Source organism: Sitophilus oryzae, unplaced genomic scaffold (genome assembly GCF_002938485.1).
Source record: "Sitophilus oryzae breed Bouriz unplaced genomic scaffold, Soryzae_2.0 scaffold_1442_pilon_pilon, whole genome shotgun sequence".
In the NCBI taxonomy this organism is placed as follows: Eukaryota; Metazoa; Arthropoda; class Insecta; order Coleoptera; family Curculionidae; genus Sitophilus; species Sitophilus oryzae.
The window spans coordinates 1,989,214-2,003,255 of NW_022146107.1; the positions used below are offsets into that span (position 1 = coordinate 1,989,214).

The following is a 14,042-nucleotide window of genomic DNA, read 5'->3' on the forward strand; positions in this document are numbered from 1 at the left end:
TCAACGAACCCAAAACTTACAATTTTTAAAAATCTAATCGTTTAGCTACAATACTCCGAGTCGTATGTGGTGAACAACCCTGTATACTAAATATCGAATGCTGCAGGTTAGAGAGTTTTTGGAGTTTAAAGAAGCAATACTGTTGAGGGAACTAAGTGAATCAGATAGTATTAATGCTTCAATCGGTGGCATGCTCTGAATTTGGATAAGAGCCTGATAAATAGCTGTGAGTTCGGCTGTTAAAATGCCAGAGAAATTAGGTAATCTGATTTTTTTATTAGCAATCGGGCTGTAAAAAGCACAACCAACACCTTGGTCAGATTTCGAGCCATCTGTGTAAAAACAAATATAGCCACGATATTTTTCGTCTAAGATTTTCGTATTAGACTAGTTTTGTAAAGATATCTGGATGTTTCAGACTTTTTTAATTTACAAAGTTCCATATTAACAGAAATAGGATCCTTCCATGGAGGGAGCAGTGTGTCGGAAAAAGTGGATACAGGGATATTAGGAATGTTTTGTTGGGACGAAAATAGGTGGTATCTTATATTAATGGGGCGTTGGTATTTTAGATGAACAGTATACGTTTCACTGTCTTGTAAGTCGAAGAACTTACCACAGTTAATCAAAAAGGGCTTTGACTTAATGGATATTCCATAATTAAGAGTATGGAGAATTCTCCTATGATGCAAGGAAGAACATCCTGATAAGGCATAAAGACTCTCCACCGGTGTAGTGCGAGACGCACCCAAAGATAATCGTAGCCCCTGGTGGAGGATTGTATCCAAAGATTTTAGATAAGACTTTGTGGCAGAGTTATAGACAACATCACCATAGTCAAGTTTAGATAGTATAGAACTATTAAGTAGTTGAAGAAGACAAGTTGGATGCGAACCCCATTTAGAATTACCAAAAGCCTTAATGATGTTGAGATGTTTGAGACACTTTGATTTAATATAAGATATATGAGGCTTCCATGATAGTGAACTATCCAAGATCAATCCAAGAAACCTATGTTGATCTTCACTAGGAATAGGATGATTCTGGTATTTAATATCATCAATTTGAGTGCAACTTCTTATTTTGCAGAAGTGCATTACAGAGGACTTGGAAGCAGAAAAGGAATATCCAGTGCAATTAGACCATTTTCGAAGGGAATTAAGATTTTGTTGGATTTTTCTCTGATAAACTCTGGGTGATCTAGAAGAATAGTAAATAACCCAGTCATCGGCAAACATGCGGATAGATATGTGAGGGGAGATATATGTAGGGAGGTCAAGAAGAGATAGAAGAAATAAAGAACAACTCAAAACAGACCCTTGAGGCATGCCGTTCTCTAGAGGTTGAGACGGAGTCACAGAACATTGTTGACTCTAACTTGAAATTCACGCTGGCAAAGAAAATTTGGTATGAAAAGTGGTAATGATCCTCTTAGTCCTATTTTATAAAGAGTTTTTATGACATTAAATCTCCAGCACATATCATATGCTTTATTAATGTCTAGGAACACAGCGATTAAATGCTTTTTGTGTAAAAAATTTTCGTGAATATCCATCTCCATACCTACTAAGTGGTCCAGTGTACAGGGTGGTCGAAATTGGTCTGTTTTAACAGAGAAAACCTCTTTCCTGACTAGATAGAGCAAAACCGACATAGATGACATGGGCTCGATTTCTGAGAAACGTTTAATACCCTAAACCGCATGTTCATATTTTCACTGCCAACCGAGATATGGAGTCTTTATGAATTTTTTACCATTTGGAGAGAGAGAGAGAGAGAGATATGTGTTAAAGACGCATCGACTGTAGAGTCTTCTAGCGTCACTTTATCCCATTATTTATATATTTTTATATATGTCGATATCCTTTATATAATCCAACATAGCCTTGTTATTTTGGTAGGAAAGGGCTACCTCAGGGTTATCCACGATACCGTGTTGTCTTCGTTTTAACGCGTTCTTTGGGCATTCAAAGATAATGTGTTTGACAGATATAGGAAGATTACATGTTTCACAAATGGGCTGATTCTTTCCTTTAAGGAGGTGTTCATGGGTAAGTTTCGTGTGTCCTAAACGAATTCTAGTGAGCACAACGAAATCTCTCTTCTAGGTAAGTTAATTACATTATTTTCAAAATAGTCCCTTTTGATTTCATGAAGCTTATTATCATTCATGTCTAAGTCCCATTCTAGTTGGATTATATTATCGATCATATGTTTGCCATAATTCTTTAGATCTTGCACGGAGAAAACAAGGTTGGTTTTATGAGGGTTGGGACTTGAAATGCAGCCAAGTAGTCAGCTCTGTCATTGCCAGGAATTCCTATGTGGCTCGGAAGCCAAAGGAAAGTGACGCTGTAGTGGTTGATATTGGCCTTCTGTAGAAGCATTTTGATTGCTATAACTAGTGGATGGTTGGAGTAGAAAGAGGAAATACTTGAAATGGAACTCAATGAATCGGTAGCCACGACCCATCTCTTATAGCTGGAGGTCAATATATGTTGAATGGCCTTAAATATTGCAAAAAGTTCTGCTGAGAATATTCCCGTTATGGGACTTAGTGAGAAACACATTTCTTTATCAAACGTATGAAAAGCCACTCCAGTGTGCCTATCAGTTTTCGAGCCATCGCCATCGGTGTAAACCAGTCGATGACTCTTATACTTCGAGTTGATGAGATCTTTGAATTGTGCTCTTATAGTGAGATGTGAGCATTCCTTGTTGTTGTGGACTTTGAGTGATAGGTCAAGTGAGAATGGGTGCAGACTCCATGGGGGAAACATACGGGCAATATTGAAAGGAGGAGGCAAATCGATTGACAGTCTTTCCTTTATATCTACATAACGGTGGTGTGATGCTGATTGATACTGTTTGTATCTATGTTTGATTTGGGGGTAAATAATTTTGAAGAATTTTTTGTGATTAGGGTGTTCCAGATTAACATGTAGACCAAACGCATATGCTAATAGGTGTCGTTCTCTAATATAATTTAGTGTGAGTTGTTCTGATTCACACATTAAGCATGGTATGGGACTCGTGTGAAAAGCGCCCAGTGATTTCCTGATTCCCATGTTATGTACCGCGTTCAGCTTATTTAAATAAGACCGCGGTGCAGACGCGTAAACTTGAGACCCGTAATTGATTTTGGATAAGACACAAGCATTGTACACCCTCAAAAGAGAAACATGATCTGACCCCCAGGTGGTGCCAGATAGAATTTTAATAATATTAAGAATAGTTTGGCATTTAGAGATTAAGTTGCTGATATGGGTTTTGAAATTGAGAAGTGTGTCAAAGGTAATGCCAAGAAATCGTTGTTCATGCTGGGAGTTTATTCGTTCAGAGCCAATATATAGATTAACGGTCCTCGAGCAGTTTCTTTAGCGGCAGAAATGAACTGCAGCCGATTTGGAAGCAGAAATTGATGTTTTTCCCCGTACACCATTTTGTAAGTTTATTTAGTAAAGTTTGTATGATGTTCTGACTGTATCCTGCTTCCGTAGAGGAATGATATATTACGATATCATCCGCGAACATTCTGAGAGAAACCCGTTTATCCAATGATGATCTGATATCGTTCACAGCAAGAAGAAATAACGTCGGGCTAATAGACGAACCCTGTGGGATTCCGCCATTGTGTGGGAAGATCTCAGAGACTGCATGCCCAATTCGAACCTTAAAGAATCTATCGCTCAAGAAACTATTTACGAATTTAAACATATTTCCTGTAATATCGAATTTTGTCAGGCTATACAGTATTGTGGCGCGATCAATATTATCGAAAGCTTTATCTATGTCAAGGAAAGCCGCTGTCAGATGTTTTTTAAATCTCATCGAGTCTTGAACATCTATCTCAAAGCCAATTAGATGATCAATTGCGGATCTGTCTTTTCTATATGCAAACTGGTCTGATAGTAAATGACCATGTTTTTCTAAGTACCAGCTTAGGCGGAAGTTTATTATTTTCTCAAGAATCTTACATAAATGTGGCGTAAGGCTGATGGGCCTGTAGGCATCTGGATTGGTGATGGTTTTACCCTGTTTATGAATGGGACAAAGGATTGATGTTTTCCATGCTGTGGGAATATATGATGCATCCCAGATTTTATTAAATAATTCAAGTATGCAGTTAAGTCCAGACGGCGGCAGGTTTTTAATAATACTTATTCTGATACCATCCAATCCTGTGGAGGTATCTTTGCTGCGGTGTAATGCATAAGTCAGTTCAGAGAGTGATAAAGGTAAATTGTACACCATATTAGGGATACGAACGATACTTCGATACTAGTATGGTATCGATACTTTGTTTCGATTCCAAGTAATTTCATTATCGATACTATTTTATCGATACTTTTACTAATATCGATACTTTTAGTTTTAGTATATTTACTAATAATATTGGCATGCTGCCGCCACCTGTTGGACTATACGTGAACCGCAAAAGTTTGTTCATTTGATTCTTAATTTGACTTGTTTGGGTTAGTTTTTACTCTGTTGTAACTTCTAGAATAAAGAGAGACAGATTATTTTGAAAATGTTTTTTCAACGCGGTGTTTTTAATGTTCTAGGCATTGGCATTGACAATTGACTTTATATTCTTTATATCGTTTTACCAGAGTAAACAAACCGCCGAGTAGCGACAGTCCCGTTTTCAATTTTCTTTGCGGCTGCGCGAAATATGTAGGTTATCTGTCATATGAAGAAGCGAAGTTGCCACTGTTGCCATTTATCAAATATCTCTATATACTTTATTTGAAGTATACCTCAGGCAACGAATGTTTTTTTTAATTATTTATTAGCTGTAAGATATTTTATACATTCAAATTTAGAAATAAGGATAAAACAAAACAGAAAAAATATGTATAAAACTTCATAATTAATTCCACTTCAAATTGTGAGCAGTGTATACCACGTTTATAGGACCACTTCATAAGTTGAGCAGTTAAATATGTAGGTTATCTGTCAAGCACGTGATAAGAGAGAGAAAGAAAATTTGGTCCCACCACATCAAAAGAGCCGACGGTTTCTGTCGCTACTCGGCGGTCTACGTACTCTGGTTTTACATTTTGTTTTTCGTTCTGCAGAGGTGCAAAGTTTTCCATGGTTTTCCTGATTTTTTTTCTCATTGTGTTTTTTTTCCTGGTTGTGTTTCAAGAGTGTTTTGTGACCATTGCCAGCTTTTAATTGTTAAATATTAAGAGAATCTAGAATATGTCTCCACCAAGAAGTAAAATTTGGCAAAGTTTTACCAAATTAGATAGTGTTACTGCTGCGTGTAAAATATGCTTTAAGCATATAAAAACAAGTGGCAATACTTCTAATTTAGCCAAACATTTAAAACAACATCGTGGTAGCAGTAACGCTAGTTCAAGTTCAATAATTATTGATAGTGAGAGTGAAACAGGACTGTCAGAGTCTGATGTAATAGCTGGTCCTAGCAGTACTCCCGGTAGTCCCAGTAGCTCTAAGCGCTTAAGGTATGTTTTTTTATTAAAAAATCAGGTATACAAAAAATCAATATTTTTGTGTTATAAAGAATTTGCATTTGTAAAGAAAACTAGATTATAAGAAATACAACCTTTACAGGTCATCTTTATCTACGTGGGTAACAACTTCAATTTCGAGTGCTGTTGACCATCCCCTTGGAGATTCTGGAACGGGTGAACTAACCACTCAAATGGATAAGGATAATACGGCGAACAAAAATATTGGCTCTTCAAAAACACCTGATCCTACTCTTCATTCATTTACACCTAGCATTAAAGATGCCTTAAAGAAAATTACATCATATAAAGGTAAAATATATAAAGTTAGTATACATACGTAACTATAACGTATATATAGTGTTTTTTATTTTTGTTACAGAGGGAGGGACAAAGCATGCTGCCATTACACAGTGTATCCTCTACTTTATTTGTAAAGACAGCAGGCCTTTTAATTCAGTAACTGGTGCAGGGTTTAGGAAACTAATGCATGAATTATGTCCCTCATATAAAATTCCTCATCCTGACACATTCAAAGCGAAATTAGCTATAAAATATGATATCATGAAATCTATATATGAGGAACGCCTGAGTAAAATTACATATATTTGTCTCACGTTTGACATGTGGACTGAAACAATGCAAACCAAAAGTTTTCTTGGTGTCACAGCACACTTTTTAACAGGAGTAAAATTGTCATCTGTCACTCTAGCCACTAGACAATTATTTGAACGGCACACGAGTGACAACATTAGTGAACAATTAGAGGATATTTTAAACTATTGGAAAATTAACAAACAACAGATTGTTGGTGTAGTAACAGACAATGGCGCAAATGTAGTAAGTGCTGTTGCAAAAACATTTGGACGAAACAAACACATGCCTTGCTTTGCCCATACAGTAAATTTAATAGCTGAGGTAATAACTAAAGATACCTTAATTTTGCCAATTTTGGGTAAAGTGAGAGACATTGTCAAGTGGGCTAAGAGAAGTGTGACAGTTAGTGATAAATTAAGGAAGATACAACTTGACAATGAAGCCTCCGAAGGAACAACAAAAAAACTGATTCTTGACGTACATACGAGATGGAATTCAACATTTTATATGCTGAAAAGATTTTCGGAACTAGCTACAACTGTCAATCAAATTATTATAAATGACATAACAGCTCCGCCAATGTTAACAGCCACGGAGTTAGATTTGGCTAGACAAATTCAAATTGTATTAGAACCCTTGGAATTTGTCACTAGAGAGGCTTCAGGGGAATTCTACATAACAATATCGAAAATAATACCTATGGTGAACTGTTTAAAAAACCAGTTAAGAAAGATGACTACAGAGTTGGATATTGTGAATACACTTAATACACTTAAATCAAAATTGATTGATGAAATAAATAAAAGATTTGGTAAGATGGAGTACAATTATTTTTTATCAGTGTCATGTATACTCGATCCAAGATTTAAAAGAATACACTTTGAAGACCCGCTTGGTTGTTCCAAAACAATTGAGTACATTAGAAAAACAATTGCTAGCCAACAAACCTTCAGTGAGTCAGATAGATCTGATTCATCAAAACAAGGATCACCCAATATGCAAGATCAAGAAAAATATGATTTTTGGGATTACCACAAAACACTGGCACATGCCCAAAATCAAAAAAGTCAGCAGACTTCTTCAAAAATAAATGATGAGCTGACAGTTTATTTATCTAATCCTGTAATGCCCCTTAATTCAGATCCAATGTCCTACTGGGAGGAAGTGAAAAATGTCTTTCCTGGTCTCTACAACATTGCCGTTTCACATTTTTGTATTGTTGGAACATCAGTACCATCTGAAAGGCTTTTTTCTAAAGCTGGTGGTACGGTCACGCAAGACAGAAATCGTCTGTCTAGTAATCTGTTAGAAAAACTGTTATTTCTAGCAGATTGCAGTGAAGATGAATGGTTCCTTTAATAAATCAATAAATATAAATGTTAACATGTGTTTTATTTTTAAATTAAGAAACATTTTTTATTTCATTGTTGATTGTACCCATTCTATCTTTTTACGGTGCATATTTTCTTCTAAACCTAATAGATAACGTCTTTTGCATAATACATATAAAAGTAAATATTACTCAAAATAAAAACTTTTCAATAAACAAAGTGTAAGTTTTTGTTTAGCAAGGGAAAAATAAAAAATTGCTTCAACTCTTTTATTCTCAATCCAATGGTTGTTATTTTTTTTTTGGACAATGCAGATTATCAAAAGAATTAGTACATGATTAAAGCCCCGTTCTCAGAACAGCGAGTGTCGCTGTCGACAGTCGCAGTTCTGAGCACAGACCAAGTTCTGAGAACGGGGCTTAAGAAACAAAAATTTCAAATTTCAATGGAGAAAACAATGTTTACACAAAACGTGTTTAAACCATAGAATAATTAACTGGTTTACACCATGTTTACACTTTACTTTTTTTGTATGGTATCCATAGATGGCATGTTGGTATTGTGGAATCGATATTTTTTCGATACTAGTAGGTATCAATACTTTCTTTTCGATACTTAGTAGGCATCGATACTATTTATACAATACTTATTCGATACCAAGTATCGATACTTTTCAAACGATATCGCGTCCCTACACCATATTCTTTGAGTTAGGTGTGCTTATATGAGTTGGCATATAGTGTCGGCCTATAGTTGCCTAATTATTTTTTTATCACAATTTAATATTCCATATCATTATTTATCTGCATAATTAAAGACTTTTGAAAAGGTAAATCAACATTCTATATTAGTTTTACCATTTACAATTAAAAAGCCAGAGTTACAACTGCACTATTAAATGGAGAATATAGAGAGAATTGGATTGGAACAAGGGATCCCATATCTTGGCCTGCTAGCTCCTGTGATGAACTCCTTTCCACTTTTTTTATGGGGGAAATTAAAAGGCCTTATATATAAGGGAAGAACCATTGGGACGAGAGAAAGAATAACAAAAGGCTACTAGGCAAGCTTTTGGACTTATTACATCAGTTCGCCTAATGAATTGTTGTAACTCTGTGCGCACAAGATATTTATTGTGTATTCAACAAGGGGGTGCTCAGTTTGTACATCTTTGATGATTTTCTTAGAAAACTATATCCGTCACTCAAGAAATACTTTTTTTTTAGTTTTATTCTTTGTTTATTGTATCGATTTCATTTGTACTCGTAATTACTAATACTAATATAGAATGTTAATTTACCTTTTCAAAAGTCTTTAATTATGTAGATAAATAATAATATTGAATATTAAATTGTGATAAAAAATAATTAGGCAAATAGGTCAACACAAAGTCAAGGCCCGCTTCGATATAAAGATCAAAAACCTAATATTTCTCTTATTCTTAAAAATAGATATCCATAACTTTAGATCATTGGAAAGGGTAAAACGCCAGCATTTTTTTAAGTTCATAGCCAACTATGATTTCCATTTCAAAAATTATATTTTTTATTATTTCTGACAAAAAGAGCAAGCATAGAAAAAAGCTGACTACGCCACTGGATTGTGCCTAAAAAAGTGCCTTAATAACGATTTTACAGAATTTTTTTATACCGGGAAATACAAAAGTTATGGATAATTTTCCAAATGGTAAAAAATTCATAAAGACTCCGTATCTCGGTTGGCAGTGAAAATATGAACAGGCGGTTTAGGCTATTAAACGTTTCTCAGAAATCGAGCCCATGACATATATGTCGGTTTTGCTCTATCTAGTCAGGAAATATGTTTTCTCTGTTAAAACAGACCAATTTCGACCACCCTGTACCTCGATTTTTACGAAAACCATATTGCTATATTAACAATACTTAAATTAAAATTTATTTGAAGGAATGCTACTGTATTACAATTGTAAAACAAGTATGTAATAATAACTCGGAATAATTATTAAAAACTGTTATATCGCGTTAAAGATGTCGGTGTCTTGTCTCTATTATTTTATTAGCCGTTTAGCTATAGTCTGATTTCAGATAATGCAGATTTTAATGTGCCATTTGTGTTTTTTTATTGGAATTATTATTTTTAGCATATTTAGTATACTCCATGAAGTGATTTTAAGTGCTCCTGTCCATTTTTCAATTATTAAAGTGCCTATTTAGATACATTTAAAATTAATTAATTGGTGTATAGTATTTGTATTATGGGTGTGTTTATTTTTTATGAAATGTATTTTTTTCCTATTAAAATAATCATAGCTTACTAAATCACTAGCTAGCCATTTTTAAATACAGGGTGTTAATTAAGTATCTGGCCAAACTTCAGGAAGTGATTCTTTGAGTGTTTTTAAGGTAAAAAATTCATATAAACATGTGTCCGGAAATGTATAGTTTTAAAGATACAGGGTGTCAAGGTGCTCTCTAATCGACCTTTTTTATTAATACATATTAGTGTTGCACAAGACAAGAATTATTGTCTTGAAAATCAATTTCTTGTCTTGTCTTGAAATTCGAGACAAGAAATTTTGTCTTGCAGATTTCTTGAATGGCAAAGTCTTGTCTTGTCTTGCAAGACTCTTGAAATTTTTTGTCTTGAAAAATGTTACATTCTAGCAAAAAGGTAATAATATTTCTATATTTTATTTCATAGGAAGCGTCGTATACAAAATGTATTACGGAAAAATGAACAACAACGATGCTTCACAAAAAAAATCTTAACGGACCGCAAACGTCAACTCGCCCGTTTGACAAAACAGGAGCGAATAAGTCGTAATCATAATCGACCAAGTCCGTCAACTCGCCCGTTTGACGAAACAGGAGTGAATAAGTCGTAATCATAATCACAGTCTTAATCATCGTCATAATCGCAACGCAATTTTAATGTGCGTTTTTATGCTTTTAACATGAGAATAATTAAAAAAATATATTTTTAGATAGTGCCTTTTCATCCCCAGTGTTATAAAAATATTACGAAATGTGTGAAAATGACCTAATTACAAGAGTAACAACAACTAATATTAATGAAGGTAGTGATACTGGAGTCACAGAAGAGCCCACATAAGAGCCACAGCCACGAAAACCGGCAAGACTGAGCGAGTGAACCGCTGATGATGAAGAGATGTTAATAAGGCTGATATCGGAAAGACCAGCCTTATATAATTTTACATTACCATTAACTGAGAGAACCAAAATTAAAATGAAATCATTGTGGCAGGAAGTGCTTAACCCAGTAATGCCTATGATATGATATTGCATACCCAAAACATCAAATCTCTGCGAGTCATGACACGTCCAGCCGTTTGTGAAAATTAATTATTTAGTTTGTCTTAGTCGATTGTGAGTATATCTAAGTGTTAGTATCAGTAAATTTTCCAAATATTCGAAAGGGTACGTAGAGCTGCAGTTGATATCTCGGGAAACTTTTTTTTTATGCAGACATGCCGCTAAGGTGAGGTTATATTTTATTTTTTTCTATAATAAGTACTTTTTTCTCAAATTGTTATTAAAACTTAGTAGTCAGTACTTTATTTTATTCCAACAAAACTAATTAAAACCAGTTTTTTCGTTAGTTTTACATTTATTGAAGTATCTTTTCACCATATGAAATATCACATCATAGGAAGTAATGTATAAATTTTGTTTTCAGGAAGAAGTGGTATAATCCTGAGAACCCACAAGACGCCGGGGAGCTTATCAATTTTCTTGATGTTATCAGTGATGATGATGAGAATTATGAAACTCTGCAAGAATGTGATCGACTTGATTTCGTATTATTACCTCCAGATGATGGCCAAGATAGCGAAAAAGACGATGCCCAAAGCGATGAAGAGGAACCATTTCAACTACATGATTTAGGAAAGGGGATTTTCAAACAACCAGTTGAAGTTTTTGCAGTGAAAGAAAAATCCCGTGAGAAAACTGAAATAAATCCAGGCTCCCAAAATACGGCTGTCAGTGATGAAGAAACTGATGAAAATGATATACCTCTTTCAATTTTGGCTAAAAAGATTCGAAAAGAAGCTACAGATGAAACACCTAGCAGCACGAACGATCAAAACAGGTCTATAAAAGGAAAGAAAGTTAGAAAGTGGCAAACAAAATTACTGAATCCCATTCCAGAAAAACTGAAAATTTCCAAATCTCCTTTACCAGATGTTGCAAATAAAATCAAAAACGATGGCCTAGCACCAATAGATTTATTCAAACTGTTTTTTCCAGAAGAATTCGTACAATTTATTTGTGATGAAACTATGAAATACGCCATTTTTAAAGGTAACCATAACTTCGCTGTATCCACTAGAGAAATGTACATTTACCTTGGAATCTTGATTTTATCTGGGTACAATAAGTTACCTGCCAGAAGAATATACTGGGAAACAAAGTCTGATACATACAATCATTTAGTGAGCAATAGTATATCTAGAGATCGTTTTGAGTTGATACACCGTTACCTACACGTCAACGACAACACCAAGATTGACCCTAATAACAAGGTTTACAAGATCCAACCCCTCATCGACAGAGTAAATGAAGTCTCTCAATTGCTAGCAGCACCTCTCGGAGAAAATGTTTCCTTAGATGAAGCGATGGAGCCCTATTATGGTCGCCACCATATGAAGCAGTTCATACGAGGGAAACCAATTAGGTATGGATTCAAATTTTGGTGCCTCTCTACATCAGTAGGTTATTTGCTCAAATTTGATCCATACTGTGGTGCTGGTGACAAAAATGAAGGCAAATCCTTCGGATCGTCGGTAACAGAAAATTTATGTCTGCAGTATTTACCTCCCGGCAGCACACTCTTCATAGATAACTTCTTCAACTCACTGTCACTTTTGGAAAGTCTGAAAGCAGAGCAAATATTTTGTATTGGCACAATGAGGGCCGATCGAGTAGATAAGGCTCCATTGAAAAATCTCAAAAAGGAGCCACGTGGAAGTAACCATGTCCAGCAAGAAGCTGATAAATCCACGTGTTTGATAAGATGGCATGATAACAGTCAGGTTACTATCGGAACCAACGTAGACAGTGACCAGATTTGCTTCTCGAAAAGCCAGTGTAGACGTTGGTCAAAAAAGGAAAGAACCTGTGTCAAAGTTGATCAACAAAGTCTTGTCAATTTGTATAACCAAGGAATGGGTGGAGTTGACTTATTCGACAAACTAAGGGGTCTTTATCGTATCAGAATACGATCAAGGAAATGGTATTGGCCATTTGTCAGATTCTGTATCAATGGAGCCTTGGTAAATATGTGGACTCTATCGCCATGCCTACCCGAAAACTAGTTTATTAGAGTTTACCCGAAGAGTAGTTTTATCAATTTTGACGTCACCTGAGCACCTTGTTGGACCAAAACCAAAATGCAGCCGGAATGTACATACAGAAATAAGATTTGATAAAATGTTGCCTCTAATGTTACACAATGGCAGTGCGCGTATTGTAAAAAATGTGCGAAGTTTATCTGCTCTAAATGCAACGTGGGACTCCACCTTAAGGACTGTTTCCAAACCTATCATACTCCAAATAAGTAGAAATAAATTCGTCTGAGTCGCAGTTATTAACTTTCATTTATCAGTTGCTTTCTAGTTCACTTTAATATTTAGATATGTATATGCCTATGATATGATATATCGTAAAAAATCAGAGTCTTACAATAAAAATTTTCTTTTTTCAACAATCGTAGGTTATTTTAGACATCCTAAAGATTCGTTTTTCAAGAAATGGTGAATATTGCAGAAAAAAATTACTCAGGCATTACTGGGTTAATGAACTAAATGGTAAGCTAATTTGCACCTTATTTACTGAATGTTTGCCTTTATTTGTTATTATTAATATTTGCCCCTCGTATACAATATGAATTAATAACATTGTCGATATGTAAAATTATATGGGGAACATCATACAGTATATATACCTACAGGAAAAAGGAAAGTAAAAAAGGTTTATAACAAGTACTTTTTAAGTAAACCTTTCGATTGAGGATATTTCCAAAAAATGGAAAATTATAAGAGATAGTTTTTTAAGACCAAGGGCGAATGTTGACAGGAAAATTTCTTCTGGATCCTCAGCCGAGGAAAAATTAATGGCTGATAAAATTAGAAATTCGCATCGTCATTATCAACTTCTGTTATTTTTGGAAGATTCATTATCAAACAAGAAGTAAGTTTTTATTTTATTTTATATAACCAATTATTGTATATTTGTAATATTGTTCTCTCTTATAAACCTCAAATTTAGATGAGGTAGAAGAGGATGTACCATTAATCCATACTCCCTCTACTTCAAGGGGCTCAGGTTCATCAAGACGTTCCTCAAGACCATCATTGAAACAAGATATATCCGCAAGTGATGCAGCATTTTTGCAAGCCATAAATAAAATACCATCTAGTGAGCTAACGCCAACCCAATATTTCTGTCTATGATTAGCAGATGGGATGGATAGGCTTCAATCTCGAATCAAGAATGAATTACAGGTGGAACTTCTAAAAAAGTTAATTGACTTAGAAAATGAATATTGTCACGAGTGAAATAAAATAAATATCTTTAATTATAAAAATATGTAGTTTTATTTACTTCCTAGATAGTTCAAAGATGTACTTTACTGA

At 34.7% G+C, this 14,042-nt stretch overlaps 1 protein-coding gene across 1 annotated transcript; it reads left to right on the plus strand.

Moving 5' to 3' along the window:
- The first annotated feature begins 4,914 nt into the window (after positions 1-4,914).
- Positions 4,915-7,460, plus strand: LOC115877029 (zinc finger BED domain-containing protein 4-like). Its single transcript, XM_030893093.1, has 3 exons — positions 4,915-5,474; positions 5,584-5,792; positions 5,863-7,460. Exons 1-3 carry the CDS (start codon positions 5,209-5,211, stop codon positions 7,434-7,436), a joined length of 2,049 nt encoding a protein of 682 aa, XP_030748953.1. The 5' UTR covers positions 4,915-5,208; the 3' UTR covers positions 7,437-7,460.
- Positions 7,461-14,042: the final 6,582 nt, after the last annotated feature.